The sequence below is a fragment of the Odontesthes bonariensis genome, chromosome 16, assembly GCF_027942865.1.
Source record: "Odontesthes bonariensis isolate fOdoBon6 chromosome 16, fOdoBon6.hap1, whole genome shotgun sequence".
Lineage (NCBI taxonomy): Eukaryota > Metazoa > Chordata > Actinopteri > Atheriniformes > Atherinopsidae > Odontesthes > Odontesthes bonariensis.
The window spans coordinates 21936821-21953412 of NC_134521.1; the positions used below are offsets into that span (position 1 = coordinate 21936821).

The 16592-nt window shown below is 42.4% G+C and overlaps 1 protein-coding gene across 2 annotated transcripts in view; it reads left to right on the top strand.

Moving 5' to 3' along the window:
- Positions 1-11: 11 nt before the first annotated feature.
- Positions 12-16592, top strand: part of LOC142401254 (RNA-binding protein Nova-1-like) — a 30884-nt gene continuing 14303 nt past the window's right edge. The window contains exons 1-2 of one of the 2 annotated variants that reach the window (XM_075486594.1): positions 12-703; positions 8581-8724. In XM_075486594.1, the coding sequence (XP_075342709.1) occupies positions 517-703; positions 8581-8724 (331 nt within the window). In that variant the 5' untranslated portion in view covers positions 12-516. Of the gene's footprint in view, positions 704-5729; positions 6074-8580; positions 8725-16592 lie in introns of those variants that run through there. The other variant, XM_075486595.1, reaches the window with a different exon arrangement.

Below are 16592 nucleotides of genomic sequence, written 5' to 3' on the forward strand. Positions count from 1 at the left end.
AAATAATTCTCCTAACTGGCGCTACAAAGGCGACAATAATAACAGCTGCACTCATCACACTGGACTTATCAGAGAAAGATGGCGTGAAGATAAGTTAAGAAAGCCCTTTTTTTCTGCGTGTTGCCCCTTCGAAGGCATTGTGGTAGATCTGCTTTATTTTTAAGGCGCGGGGTTGTTTTGCGCGTCAACAATACAGGAGCATGCTGCTGGAGGGACGCAGAGCCAGTTAAACGAACGCCTTTCACTCAATGGATGTTTTTTTTTTTTTATCTTTAGCTCCGTGAAAGAGCAGCTCCACAGCGGAGAGAGGAGACCCTAATCCCGGTGTTTTCTAACAATTTGATCCCTTTGAGACCATTTCGACACCCCTAAAAACTCGCGGTACGCGTTCCCAGGCAATGTGTTCGTGAAGGCGCTGCGTGTGGTGTCACTGTGTGTGCGTGTGCGTGTGTGTGTGTGTGTGAGAGAGAGAGAAGAGGGAACAGCGCAAAATTTATCTCCAGCTTCGGTGAAAAGATGATGATGGCCGGTGGTGATGGTGGTGGTGGAGGAGCTGCCGTGGACCTTAACGGGATATACTCCAACCCTAACCTCCACAGCCTGCAGCAGCCCCCTATGGAGACTGATAACCCGGACTCCCGCAAGCGACCGCTGGAAACTCCGGCTGAGGAGGCCGGCTGTACCAAACGCACCAACACTGGAGGTAAGAGTGAAACGCAACAACAACCAGATCATCCACCGCGTCTCCCCCAAACGAAGCCAACGCTGTTGTGCCAATCTCTGCATGTAGTGGTGGACGCCCTGTATCAGCCAGCGGCATGCACTGAAAAAGCATATAGAAGTAGTGTTGGCTGTTACATGCAGCACCTGTACACTTCGGAAGACTCGCTGTGTTTATGGCTGTTACTTCACACGCTGCATATCCCTACAGGGAGGGCAGTAAGCATGAGTGAACGGCCTCCGCTGCTCAGCTCAGGTCAGTTTTGAATTTGAACCCAATTACCTCTCTGCTCCACACGTGGATCTGAGGGTATGCTGCGAAGTGGAGAAAGTAATGGTTTATCTAGGTGCTTAATATTGCACCATGATATTGCACCATGTCTCTTCCCGTGGTAGACTCAGACAGGGTTTCCCTAATCCTTTCTTGTTCATCTGCCAAAGACAAATCTGCATGTTTGTCTGAGCAGCACGATGAATAAAAACTATGGTTGACAGATGGCAGGAGCCGAAAGAGAGATGATATAAAAAGGTATTGCAGTCTATAACCTTACCCATAACCTTATAGCAAGGCCTGTGAATCAAACGTCTTGCTTGGGCACTGGATCAGATCCTTTGGGAGGAGGCGCTCACCTGTAAACCTCTGCCCTGTACAAATACATCTCCCACTGAACCAATAAGCCATAGCTTTATTCAATTTAACTTCAAAATAAGATTTTTTTTTTCTAGCATTTCAGACACGATGGATGATAAATGGAACAGCTTTTATCTTAACCTTAGAAAGAAGCTGGAGTGAGGGATTTCAGTGGCGTATTCTTCATGTTTACTAATGTAGAGACTGTTACACTGTGCTTTTAAATACATGCCTTATAGTAAACTAATCAGGAAACCTATCAGGTGAAAATCATACAAACTTGTAGCCAAGATCCTTATCTAACGAAGGTTATTTATTGGTTGCCCTGAGGCAAATCTCGGCGTCTGTTTGGTATTGTCTTTGTGCCTATTGTGATGTTTCCCAGCAGCTTTTTTGTCTTCCTCTATATGATGGTGAAAATTTAATTCTGACACACTCAAATGTTAATGAAAAACACATAAGAGCTCAATAAAAGAGCTGGATGTTGCATTTGTTTACAAAAGGAGATACCGCATGAGACTCTAACTGCACCAATTTGTTTTTAAGCATAATAACAGAGCAGAAGTGGCTTCATATAATGTCGGGGAGGAGTGAGAATCATGTTGCAGAAGACCACAGGAAAGACGCGGAGCAGCTGCGTGTGCTAATGCTTTATGATTTATCAGTAAGATGTCGTGGCGAGGAGACGGCTGATTCCAGATACTGTACATCTTATTTCAGCTGGTGACTGTTTACGGTCTGCAGCTCACGGGGAACACTCACTCAACAACTTAATGTTAATTAGATGTCTGCTGTGAATAGGCAGTTCCTTCACCATATGTTTCTGAAATTTATCTCTCTATGTTTCAGTCACTACCCCCCTCCGGTTTAGTGACAGCAGCATTATATCCTATTTCTGACAGCATGAGCACATCTCCGCTGCACCTCACTGCGCCTCAGAAATGAATTTTCAGTAAAGCACAAAGGGATCCTCGTCCCCTCTGACAGTATTTCAGAACATGTTCAAACCCCATATGTCCTCTATTAACACCTCTAAAACCGCTGTAGAACAGGGCGATCCCATGGTGCTCTCGCCTATTGGAGAGTTTTCACCATTTATTTGTCGCATCACCAGGACTATCCCATCCAATATCCGAGCGATATGAATGTTAGATGGTGTGAGATTACATTTGGAATATCTTCATGAATAGTAAAAAAAAGGATTATTCACACAGACATCTCTGACTTTTAATGCTCAGTTTCTGTGAAGGTTTTACACTGTTTTAACAGCTTGAATCCATGTTCTGTCACAGCGTCTCAGCTCAGCCATATATTCAGGATCTGTAGCTGCAGAATTAACTGTAGGCTGTTGTTAGGCAAACTCTGAGGAGAGTGCCTTGTTTTTGGCAGATTGCATCCAAATAAGGAAAATAATGAGGAAATCAATGCATCTCTAACTTATACCCACTTATTCTTGTTGACAGTGACTCCCTGACACTGGGAGATTCTAACAGGTGCACCCTGGTGCCACTCCATCAACGAGGTCAACACACAAAGATACAGGAAACGATATATGTTCACACATACAACTAGTTTAGAATTGTCTATCAACTCAATATTCATGTCTTTGGACTCTGGAAGGAAACCAGAGAATCCTGTAAAAACCCACTCAAGAACGTGCCAATCCCTCACAGGAACGCCCCAGCCGACCAGTAATATTGAACAAGACTGCCAAAAATGTGCCCAAGGGTTCATGCAGCCAAAGTAGATATATAGCTACATTCAAAGAATATGTAGCTTGTAGTGGTCATAAGGGCAACTGCACGTCCATCCATCCATTTTCTGTACCTGCTTAATCCAATTCAGGGTAGGCGAGAGGTGTGGTACTCTCTAGACAGGTCACCAGTCTATTGCAGGACCAAACAAAAAGAACAACTCATTCCTGTGGTCAATCTAGAGTCACCAATTAACCTGATATACATATCTTTTGGATGGTGGGAGTAAGGAGTGCCCGGAGAGAACCCACAAACATCCCACAGGAGAGAGAGAACATGCAAACATCACACAGAAAGGCCCCAGCTGGGATTGAAAGCAGGAACTCTCTCGCTATGGCGACGGTGCTAACAACCACACACACCACCGTGCAGCCCACAATAAGTGTTGCATAACATTTGAATCTTTGTCAGCCACTCTCAACGTGAAGTAGTTGATTAGTTGTGTAACTATGCAACTGCATCTGAATGTAAAAGTGGCCTCCACGAAGGGGACGGTCGCGTTATAAAAAGAATGTAGCCATCATCGTTTTCTAACCCCACCCAAGTGATATTATTTTCAAAAGCCAACCAGAGAGTTTCATTGTAGTGTGCTGTGTTTATATGTAACCAAGGCAACCGGCAAAATGGTGTCCGCAGTGGGGGTGATGGCTGCGTTGTAAAAAAGAATGGGTTTCAGATTGAATCAGAATCCTTTCCTAAGCCTAACCAAGAAATGTTTTTGTCCAAACCCAACAAAGAAGTGATGAATGTGTTTTAGTGAAATGTTGTCGCCTGAACGTGAAATAAAAGTTGTCATATGTTGCTCTCAATCATGCATGTGGCGTACGATTCAAAGTGATCTCCTCTGATTTGGAAACGCTTCTATATGTTGACCATTGTCAGAGACGGTGTTGCCTTTAATGAGAAGACACCATTTGCTGATGCTAATATCACGTCCCCAAATGGCCACTACCTTCAGCCTTTTAGAAAAGAAAATGCAAGCTTCATTATGGAAAATTTTACTTGTGTGGCTGGTGACCTGTCCATGTTGCATCCTGCCTCTCACCCCATGAAAGCAGTGATAGGCTTCAGCCCCCCGATGACCCTGAAAGGGAATGAAGCGGGTATAGAAAATGGACGGACTGCTTCAGCTTAGCTGTTGGCTGCACCTCCGAGTGATGTTCTGATAGAATGCTTTTTGTGTAATATGTTTTAATAACATTTATGCTGTAGTGCTAGCCCACAGCCCGCCTGGCAGTAGTGTGAGACAGCCTGATAATCCTCAGCCATCCCTGTAATCACCAGCCCCTTGACTACGTCTGATATTGATCACGTTATTCCTACCGAACTGATCATTAACATGACTGGCAGCTACAACAAAGAGAAGAAAGCCTGTTCTCTTTCAAAGCTGCGCCCCTCGATGTGCATTAGGAGCTGCGGACACTGAATGAGGGAAATTACTCCTCTTTTATCAGCACTGCCCTTCTCTCCACAAAATGAACATCTTTCATTTGTTTTTCTTTACTCGTACACAAAAGTCCATGTTGCTGGCAAGCATACACCTTCCAAAAGGTTGTGTGCCTGTGGAGGATTAGGTATGATCTTGTTATGTTGCTAATGGACAGGCTGGCAGAGGAATGTGAGCTGTATTTTCTTTTTTTTTTTTTTTTTTTAATTTTTGGTAGGAAGGACACAGGTGCCCTTGCAGAGCGATGTGACGTGAGTGGACTGTGAATTTGCCAGGTGGCAGCGAAAGAGAGAATGAGAGAGCGATAGAAACGAAGACAGAGCAAAGCACAGAGAAAAGGAGAGATAGATAGACCCTGTGAGACAGAGCGGAGTCCACAGGGAAGCTGTGTCTATATAGTAGAGCGCTACTCAGTGAATGAGACTTAGAATTTTCTGGAAGGCATTCGCTCTAAAACCAAAATGGGCCACGATATTGATGTTTGATTTTTGGATGAAACTAATCAGCATCCAGGAAAAGAGGAGTTTATCTTTTATAGGTTCCCTGGAAAGCAGTATTAAATGTTTCTGGACCCCCGTGTCCACGCACGGACACTTACGCACAAGCACTTTGCGGTTTTTTACACACATTCACTCACTTAAGATACCTCTCGGTGTAAGATTTATAGGCGTAGTGATTGGCTTCATCACCCCCCTCCACCATTCTGCGGCACTGCCATTTGCAATGGTTGACGAGCCCCTCCGCCCTCTCAAACATGGCCGTCTAAGGGACTGTGGGGTGGGGGAGTGGAGGAAAGGAGGATGGGTGGCGTAAGGCACGCCGTCTCAGATCACTCCTCCTCCACCTCCTTCATCATCTGTTTATATTATCCATGTACCTCTTCAGCCAATGTTGAAGGTCACTCCACAAGCTTCCTCATTCAGCGCTCAAGCCCGCTCCCTCAGCCACTTCACCTTTGTCACTTTTGACTAAAAAGAGTGAGTGAATGGGCTGCTATACTTTATAGTGCTGCGTCAAAAGAGGCGGAGTAGGGGAGAAAATTCAGTTTTTGGGGACTGGCGTCGGGGGGTGGGGACATGACGTTTTGTCGAGAAGAGGCTTCCCATTGGCTCAGCGAGGTGTCAGTCCTGCATGCTGCTGCAGACGGACAGGCCACTCGATGAATATGGATGAGAGCAGTGAAAAGGGTGATGCGGCAGGGAAGACCCCCCCCTTCAAACCGATGCAGGCTCGAACAATGCGTGCCGTCTTTCACTGAAAACACTGAGAGCCTGCATTAGCATTTTCTCAGACAATTGAGGCTCTGGCCAGCTGCAGGCATGGCTCGGATGCTGCGGTGAAATCTCTTTTTCTGCACCTACTGATGAATAAGACCTCGGTGAAAAAGGTCGACTGGCCGCATTCCTCAACACAACCATTGCACCTATGCCTAGGCTAATGTTAAGATCCCCTTTAGAGATTGTGCCCCGGCATTGATGGCGATCTGACAGAGGACTTGAGAAGCAGCAGATCTCAGAATGGGTAAGCTTCAAACTCTTTTTGTCTGACTTGTTGAATTTATCCATCATGCTAGACTGTGGGTAGTTTCATACATCGAAAGACCATTTTGTTCATTATTGCTCGTTTTTGCTCCATCGTCCTTGCTCCCTGTCAGGAGTAGGTTAGTCCATTGAAATGCAGAATGGGTACTTGGAAGGGTTGTGAGAAGGAGGGAGGACGGTCACAAGGCATTTCCTTCTGACCCACCCCCCTCGAGTGACTTAACTAAACACATTTGGCTCAGAGACTATGTCTCTCCTCCAAGCCATCCTTCCAGTGTTGGAAGCAAGGGTTTGAACTAACACCCCACTGGCTCAGCTTCCCAATGTGCCCCACTGCTCCCGTTTTCTGGCGACAGATTGCCATGTTTACTCTACCACATGATGCCATTAAAACCTGTTACTGTGATCTCAGACACTAGGATGGAATTAATTATTGACTAATGACAGCAAACGTGTCTGTGAGGGCGATGGAGGGAATCTTGGAGGGCTTCCTTCCCTGCTGGCTTTACTCTTGCTGAAGATGAGCAGAAAGTTACGCAGTGGGTTTGGGCTTGTCTGCCAACAACAGGTCGTTTGATATCGGGATCCTGTAATCGGCATCAAATAAATTTTTTGTCGTGTGGGTATCAGATATATTCTGAAAGAAGCGAGGGCTCAAAAGCTTTTCGGCCACCGTGAATGATTGCTGTTTTCCTCACCAAGGTCATTTTATGTTTTACATTATAAGAAAAGCTGCCCGTAACATTGAACAAAAACCTGAACATCTGAAAACACCCAAAATGTTTAGAGCAAATAATCAGATGTGAATTTTGAGATTTGTTTCTTAAAAAATGACCGTGATCTGACATATTTACTAGCTTTAGTTGATGTCCACGTTTGTCATTTCATGTAGATGTAGGAATGACATGCTCTGGGATTTTGTATTATCTCAGTAAAGATGGCTAATTATTCTACACTAAAAGTGAAATGGCATCAACAATCATGTCACTGAATATATGTGTATTTGTCAGAGCCATTGGTAATGGGTTATGTGCACAAAAACAAGCTTAATCTCAATGGAACATGAGAGGCATATTAATGCAATAAGCAGAAGAGCAAACATGTGGGCTGTGAAATTCCCTTATGTCACAGTGCCATGTTCATTCACGTCTTAGTCTAATGAGTGCATTACTGAGGCAACAGGTTGGTCTCCGTCCACCTCCATCCTCTGTCTCCACCACACCGGTCAAGCCTCCGCATTCGACACCCTCCACAAGGCATAAAATGTGACATGGCGACAGATACCGCGGCTGTGGCGACTGCCATCGAAAAATCTGTCTCATGCCGCGCTTGACAAAACGCAAAAGAAATCTCATCATACCAAAATGGATAGTGGCTTCTTACATCTTTGCCCGCTCCACTGATGTCACCCTTTTGGCAGCTAAAAAGGATCAAACATGACGTCATTGCATCCAAATCAGCATGCAGAGGAGATTATTTGTATCAGTGATTCAATACAAGTATGCACCTGTACCAAGTGTTTCAATGATGTCATCAAGATGATATTTGGAAATGATCCCAGCTGCCGTACGTCTGTGAAAATGAAACTTCCATGCGTTGATGTCAGGTTATTTAATTATTTTTTGTTACATGCTCCATATGTGGTTGATTGCTTTTTCTCAGATTACACACTCAATGTGATCAGGGTTTTCTTGGACGGACACTTTACCCACTTTGGTGTTGATTAATTCTTAATTGAGGTTGTAGCAGAAAGCTCTTGCCCTTGTTCCGCTGCAAATTCTTCAAACTGACATGCTGTCAATCACGACTGCTGCAAGCCACATTAAATCACAGAAGCCCCGTCCAAAATGGAGGAGATTTAGAACATTTTGGCTGTATACCCTTTGAGCAAATCTGCAGGATTGATTCCCATATGTTCTCCGCATGTCTGTTAATTACGAAGGATAATTCCGTATTGGCATTCATGAACCTCTTGGATTATGAGTTCACATGTTTGTCTCGTCATCTGAGTGTAACTTTGCTTCTCAGGACACATTTCTACACTCAGATTAATAGATTAATTCTATGTTCCTCTGATTCATGTGTAGAGGAGGATTACTAACACTGAGCTTGGCTGGGTGTTTATTCAGAGGTTGCTTAAACTCCTTGAAAATGGTTAAAATTAGACCTCTGCAAACTGGAAAGGAGGTCATCATTTATTCCACAAGAAATCTGGGACAGGACACAGACTATGCCACCAATCTCTAATAGATTGTGAAGGTACTTAAAGCTACAAAATTGTCAAGCTCAGAATGCTAAATCTCCATTAAAAACACATTCCCTTCACCAGAAGAATGTAGATACATGATTCTAATTACCTTCTTCCATTGTGATTTTCTTTGCTTGTAGAAGGTATTGGGGGTTGAGCATATGTATATTCTGCATTACGATGTGTGGAGCTGCTGTACATAATGTGGCCTTTCCCCACTTTTTGTGTTTCTCCCCCAGAGGAGGGCGAGTACTTCCTGAAGGTGCTGATCCCCAGCTATGCAGCTGGCTCTATAATTGGCAAGGGTGGCCAGACCATCGTACAACTGCAGAAAGAGACGGGTGCCACCATTAAGCTGTCCAAATCCAAAGACTTCTACCCAGGTGAGAATGGACACTCATTAAATCAAATTGACTAACAAAGAAAAGGCTCATAAAAGGGAATGTGCAAAAGTCTTGAGTCAGCCCTCAGTTCTTCAGATTTTCTTGTAATTTTTTGAAGTGGTCTTGAGCAGTAGTTCTCCAGGCTCTCTGAAGATATTTCAAAGTTTTCTCTGGACACTGGCTTTCCTTTTTTATTCATTTTCAGTCCAGTTCTTGTGCCTGACCATTTTCAGAGGAATGTGTGTTTTATGTTTGTTAAGCCCCTCAACACTGAATCATTCAAGCCTAAAAAGGCTCCCAACTCAAGGGACCAACCAGTGTTGTGTCCACACATAAAAGACTACTTGGCAAAGAACCAATTTTGAATTGTATCTTTAGGCGCTTTGTTACTAGCAGCATGTCACAAAGACGCATAATTTGTTCTAATTTCTTTAGTCGTCTCTACAAAAAATGCCAAAGTTAACGTGACTTCATTGGCGCAAAATAGTATTTTTGCATCAACAAGGTGATTCCCAAAGAGGTATCAGCTCAATTTTGCATATCTCAGCAGGGTATGCAGTGTGTCAGAAATTATTTTATAGGAAAATGGAAAAGTGGAGTATAAAAGAAGAAGTGTCAGGCCTAAAAAAAACTATCTACAGTAATGAACAGTATCCAAAAGGGATGTCCATAAGAAAGAGGGGAAAAAAATCCTGACACAGGACCTGAGAGATGCATCTAGACCTTCAGTTGATCCATCTACTGTTGGTCCAAGCCTCATCAGAAATGGTCTCCATGGAAGGATGGCTGTCAGGAAGCCATTCTTAAGGAAGGGAAACGGGGAGAAAAGGCTGAAAATCTTCAAATTGGACTGAAAATCAGTGGCAACAGGTCTTATGGAGGGATGAATCTTCCTCAGAGCCCGAACCTCAACATTATTGAAGCAGTGTGGGATCATCCTGACAGAGAACGGAACAAAAGGCAACCGACATCCAAAGAAGAGCTTTGGGATGTCCTTCAAGAAGCCTGGAGAACTATTCCTGAAGACTACTTAAAGAAATGATGTGTTGAAGAATAAAGGTGCTCATAGCTAATATTGATTGTCAAGCTTGTTAGAATTGTACAAACTCTGTTTCCTAATATACTGTACTTACATTTATGTTTTCACATGTTTAAAAAAAAAATCAAAGCACCTATTTCCAGTGTCCCTGGCAATATATATAGAATTGAGCAGTCGTCTTTTGCACCATACCATACATGAGAGGAGTCATCTCCCTCATCAGCCAGCTGAATGAATGATTGATGCCTTGGTCAAATACATCATTTAATATTGCCTCATCATTTAGCTTCTCAGGAAAAATTTCCGGCCATTTTAATCATGCAGTGGTCATAAACACTGAATTTAATCATCCTCATATCCTTGAGAGACTGAACATGGATGTAAACGTTGACTGACTGCTGTCAGATGTTGCAGTAAAGTCTTCCTGATTATTTATTTGCCTTCTCGCCGGTGTTAATGCTTTTAGCAACACAAAAAGAAGGTGCTTGCAGACAGTAGGATATGTATAACATACAACAGATGGTAGATATTACTTTGTGACATGTGCCCCAATCATCAGGGTTCCAGGACGCCCAGCAATTTCACATCAAGGTATTCACACCAATACAAAAGCTGCATCACATTAGTGGAAAATCCAAAGATTTTTGAAGGGCTGCCTTTTAACACCTTTATCCCATGAAAAAGAAGCTGCGCAAGTTCTGTGGTGCAGAGGACTTACAGGCGTACATCCAAAATATTAATTGTACTGGGGAGTGTCACTCAAAGCTGGTGTCAGGAAGAGAAAGATGCTCATGCAGCTGAGTGACCCCTTTCATATGGAGGTAATAGATGAACCATCTTATCCTCCAAACATAAAACGGCTGAGTCGTAGGGAAGCCTGGCTGATTGTCCTTCATGCCTCAGAGGAGGCTCCAACCTGCTGAAAATAACAGGTGCTGAGCGTCTCGCTGCTTATTAGGTCCAGATGTTCTCTGCGATAACTGATCCAGGCAAATAACCCCTCACGTCGTCGTAGACTTTTTACATTATGTATATTTAGAACATAAAACAACCTCTGAAGATCAGAACTAGGTGGTAGTAATTTGTGTCGCAGGATATGAATTTGAGAAATACTCCGGATGTTTTCAAATGATAGAGTTCCCTGACTGCTTTGAGCACTTAACACTGTACTTCTGTAAAGGGAGAATGACGCTGTTATTCGAGAAAGCAATTTCCTTTGTAATGACTGCTGTGAGTAGAGAATCTGTCCTGTGACCTCTGCAGTATCAGCAGGAAAATAAAACATATTGCTCTACCTATAGGAAAAATTCGCTACACGTTTTGAATTCAGCTTGTTCTTCGAGCTGTTACATGTGATATATTGGACTGCCTGAACCATGGCAAAGATTTACTGAGAGCTGGGGGAAAGGAAAAGGAGGATGTGCAAATATTTTTCCTGTACTTTGTCTTCCACTATGTTTCTTATGAGCATGTTCGAACGGCACAGCTTGAGATTCTGCACACAGGAAGTCAGCTATGGTTGAGGGAATGACTTGTAGCTGCTGAACTAATAAAAGGAGTACTATGTATCCTAATTTCTTACTTTAGATTGTGGATGTGTTCGTGGTCCACCACCTGCTCTGCCCTTCCCCCTACTCATTATCGTGATGAGTGAGAAGAGGAGTTCAGGGAAAGGGTGCTGGCAAGAATTTGATTGGACAGTTGTTCTGTCCCACACAAGTGAAACGACTGCATGAAACGACTGCTACTCTATGTTAAACAACTGCTGAGGGTACCGCTTTTGGAGGTGTCAGTGGAGGCTAAACTAAAGCTGTTTTAACGGTGCATGTAAAGCATATTAGCTTTAGCTTCCTTTTAGTGTTGAATCGGCTGCAATTCGGGTTAATCTAGCATGCTAACACCATACACAGTTCACGCTCTTATCTGTCATCCAGCGGTAGACCGAGCTCACTCATGATAGCAAGACAAATCAAAGGACAACAACCAATTCAGCCATTTTCCTCTGCATTCTCCCCGCGATGGTTCAGTCCAAGAATCCCAACCCCCTCACATCACCCATCCGTCACAGGGAGAAATGAAAGCATGAATTCAAAGTCTTAATGGGGACCTGTGCAACTGAGTCCCGTTGTGACTGAGATGGATGAGTGGTAGTGAAGGGTGTGGATGATGCATGATTGTATGAGAATGAGGGGACAGGGGGGCAGGCCCAGAAATAGCCTCTTTCAATCTCTCTCTGTGGACATGACCCCTCTCCCAGCTGTACTCAAGCTGCTCTAACACACGCCAAGTTTCCTCTTTCCTCCTCCCCACTCATTGTTTTGCTCAGATTTGATTCCTGGTAGTTAGGAGAGTTTGAGCCAGATAAGATGACATCATACCTCCTTTAAATTTTTTTTGCGTGCTTGCTTCCTACACATAGGTGCCGACTTTGATTTGTTTTTATGTGGCTGGAGCTCGTCTTAACCGTTCCATTGCCAAGTTACTGGAGACGCTGTAAATGCTGCTTGCTATGCATTCACCCACTTGCAACCTGCATTTTGCACACGCCTACATACAACTACATACTCCTACTTACACACATCCACATATTTAAGCAGCTGCAGTGAGAGCTGTGGGAGTTCAATTTGAGCTTAAACTTAGAAACAAAACTTTGCTTCATGTAGCTTGCCACCAGCCAAGTGTTTGTATTGAGTTACTTTGTTCAGCACAAACAGATGAAGTTGTTGTAACGTCATAGAAACACAGAGTGTAAGCGTTCCATAATCTGTTCATAAGATATCAGTCACATCTGTGACCTTAGGCCAATGAACACCACTACTCCACAGGGCATAAGGTGGGGGTATTTCCTTCAGAGATGACAGGAAACTGTACTTTGATTGTATCACCATATGTAGCATTTATTGTGGCTCCCTTTTGGACAGTATCAGCTCTGTCTTGGATGACATCATAGATGGGGATTTCAGACCAACTGAAACAAGAGCTTTTACTTCCCCACATCTTAATCTGTGCCTCCAGTGAATAACAGTCCAACTTAGATCAGAAACAGTTGTTACAGTGTAGTTCTCTCGTATTGTTCTGCTTTATGATGCCAAAATGTTGTTTTAAAGAGCAAGACTCTCTGCTGACCTGATCTGCAACCAAGACATTTCCAATACACAGCAAGTAAATAGCTGCTGCAGGTTTTTTTTTTTTGTGATTGGCAAAGGTCAGTTGATTAAAGGGGCACTCCACCAGTTTCAGATACAGTGCTCCAATCAAAGTCATCACATTAGAGTCAACTCTGCTCCTTCAGAATCCAGATCTATCACCACAGGCACCCTGCCGGGTTGTGTCAGCTCTCTAGTTCTTTTCTATAAGACTAAATAACGCTACACACAAACAAGGCCACAAATAGCCATCACAGGGACTTTCTTTTTACATTTTCTGATGACACCACCATCCACCAGCTTATGTCTTAGAGATAGAAAACATGGCACACATTGATTTTGGTCTGCTCGTATAAATATCTCGGCATCCATTAGGATAACACCTTCAGCTGGAGGGTCCCTGTTGAAGGTTTGTGTTCTCGCCAACAACAGAGACTGCGTTTTTCACGTTGACTCGGAGTGCATGCTGTGGATCAGAGGATTATATTTTTATTTTACCACTTCGTATTAGAGAGCTTAGTCAGATATGAGATGTCAGCATAGTTTGGCAATCTCACTGTGCAGCTAAAAACCAAGCTTGCTCATCTGGTACACTCCACCATAAAGGTGTTAGGGAGGACTGAATACAAGTCCCTACACTCAATTTATGAGCAATCCGTTCCCAAACAAGCTCGGAGGATATTGACTAACCCATCACATATCCTCTACACAGACCATAAGCTTTTGGCCTCTGTGTGTCCTTTGTTCCTACCTCTACTAAACTTTAAAACAAATCTGTGTGAGGCTGAAATGGCTGTGAAATATTTCATTGGTGTTTGAATACAGGGCATTTGTTGTTGTTTTTTTAAACCTGGACCTTATTTCTGGCATAAAATACGTTCATCTACTCCCCAATAACGGTTTGGTGAAAGTCGGCATCCTTTGGAAGATATTTAGATTACTCGAGATCCGCGTGTATCCATATAACGGGAGTGAACAGGGTATAGACAATACAGCCTCTAAATAAGTCATTATCTGTCTTTATTTCACCAATACTTTAAGCCGAACGAATGAATGAACGTGTAACTATTGCACTGTTAGTTCAGAGCTGCCGTGTTGTTGTTATTTTGGGCTATCGAGGGGCTTATGTGGGCTTTCTACTTGGATGACGTCATCGACACGCCCCGCTGCAGCACGGGGCTTCCAAACTTAAAGTTAGGATGTCTTTGACTCTGTTGCTGTAGCTATTTTTTGGTTTTTAGTATAGTTTTCACTATTTAATGTTGGTATGCTCCACCTGATGGTTACTTGTTATCAGCAGCTGTGCAAGTAGAGGTAGATATTCTTATGTTTTGAATATGATCTGCTTTTAGGAGGAATAGAACAGATCCAGTCATTAAATAAAGGGCTCTGCTGTCCAAACCTTCTTGCTTCACAAAAACGCTCGCAAAAGCACGATTTGAGTTGAGACAATTCAAACCACACTAATTTGACACGTCACACATCTTGGGGGTGTAATTTTTGTGATCAAACAACAAAATGCTGGAGAAAGAAAAGCAGCGAGCAGACCAACATCCTCAAAGAGGACTCAGAGCTGTGGAGACATGAATCACCTCTTTCAGTCAGAACTTTCACACTAAAAATCTGAGCATAACACAGGTTGCTGAAATTTGTTGGTTAAGCCTTTTGCCTTGAGTTGAATTTGCAGAATTTGTGTCCAAGGGAGAATCGTGACTCAGATTGTGGATCATGATTCTTCATCAGAAGGAGATGTTTTGGTGGTCATATCGCCCACGTCCAAATGCTAGTCAGTTTTGGTGGTCACATCTCCAGAGACTATCTATGTGATAGTACTGCGATTTTATTTAGTATTTCCAACATAACTTTCGCATTACCTAATTTATTCTGTGTGTTCTTTATTTACCTTTTTTTTTGCTTCTCTTATCCACTGCAGAACGAGTCACTGTCTCACTGCAATATTAGATTCTTGTAATCTTTTTTGCTGATGTAATTTGAGTACTATTAGACTAACAGTGTAATTCAAACCAGTTTTGCATGCTTGCAGTGACTTGTTCTTTGCAAACAAACTAAATTACCGATTGCCTTTTAATAACTGCAAGCTCTATTGCAAATCCATGCTTTATGCAGCTACCAGCTAATATACACTGTCTCTACTGTTGGCAGTGCATTTGTTTAGATGAATGTTCAATGTCACCATTTTGAAAACAACACAAAACACATGTCAATGAGAATCAGTACAGTTACTTGATACAATATAGTAAAATATATATATTTTAATTTGGTCATTTTTGATCGCGTTGCACAAGATCCATTTAGCCATCACCACCTTCAAAAATTGAACAAATAACCGTGCACAAATATGACAAATTGAAGTTAATTTCTTTTAAGTTCTTATCAAATAAATTCACACGATGCTGACTTAGCCCATCCAGTGGCAGGTAAATTTGTCTAAATGTCAGAGTATTTGCTTTTTTACATGGTTGGCATTGGATAAGATCAGCAGGAGGGAAACTCTGCTCTGCTGTGATTGCTGGTTAGTGTTGGAGTATAATGCATAGGCTGTACATAAAGATGGACTGTCACCACACCTCAGATCTTAAGTGCAATTACCACAGATCTTTGCTAGGCAATGGTTAATTTATTTTCAACATATTTTGAAATTAGTCAAAGCGAAGAATTATGTTATCAGTTAAATTTACTCCTTTTGATCTGTGTGCTTGATCTTTGTGCTGGTTCATTTTGAAAGTAACTCCATAATCCAATAGTATTAGATTATGGTTTATTAGATTAAAGATACATATTTTTGTCTAATCGGGTGTTGTGTATCACTATCCAGCTGCATCCTAGTATTTTTGGAGTCTGAAGTGATATCATTTGTCAAAATATGATATCACTTCAGGCTCCAGAAAAGGTCATGACAGTGACAGCTAAATGACAAACTAAAGGCTTAAAAATGGCATTTCACAAAGTAATGGGTTGCCATTGTGGCTATTACCACTTTTCACACAGAATTTAAGGTTAAGGAGTCAAAAAGCAGTACTAATCCAATTCAAGCCTTATTCCGAAATCTGGTATTTATGGTGTCATTGCCATCCCGCTCACTTTTGGAAAAGCATTTAATGTAAACCAACAATGATTGGTTTGCTAGAGCTGAAGATAAGTCATTGGGTGGAGTACTGGTTTTGAAGCTCAAAATAGAAAAATTCTTGGCATTCAGAGGAAGACACAGGGTGTAAAAAAGAAAGGAATTGATGTTTAGAGTACTCTTTAGAGGAGCAAACGCATGCATCAGCAGTGTTTGTGTAATTGTTGCGTAATTGTCTTATTTCATACCGTAAATTCGTTTTGAGGCACCAAAATGACAGGAAATTGCTCACCAAATTGTCTTTGAGTAAGTAGTTTGGGAGAAAATCGCATGGCAGGTACGTTTGTCCTCTTGTTGAAAACTTTGTTGTTTCACAATCAAAAGTTGGAAGTTGTGAGATGACAGCTTAGGTAGTTGTTTTGTGTCGGGGCAGCATTGCGTCACTTGACAGCATCTCTGAGCATTGATTTCTAAACTGTGTAGTCTGTGATGATTTATATTTTTCTAACCCTAACCATGTATTTTGTAACATTTACACCTTACCACGTACTTCTAACTTCTAACCGTAGCCATTTAAGGGTACGACCAAATTTAGAAA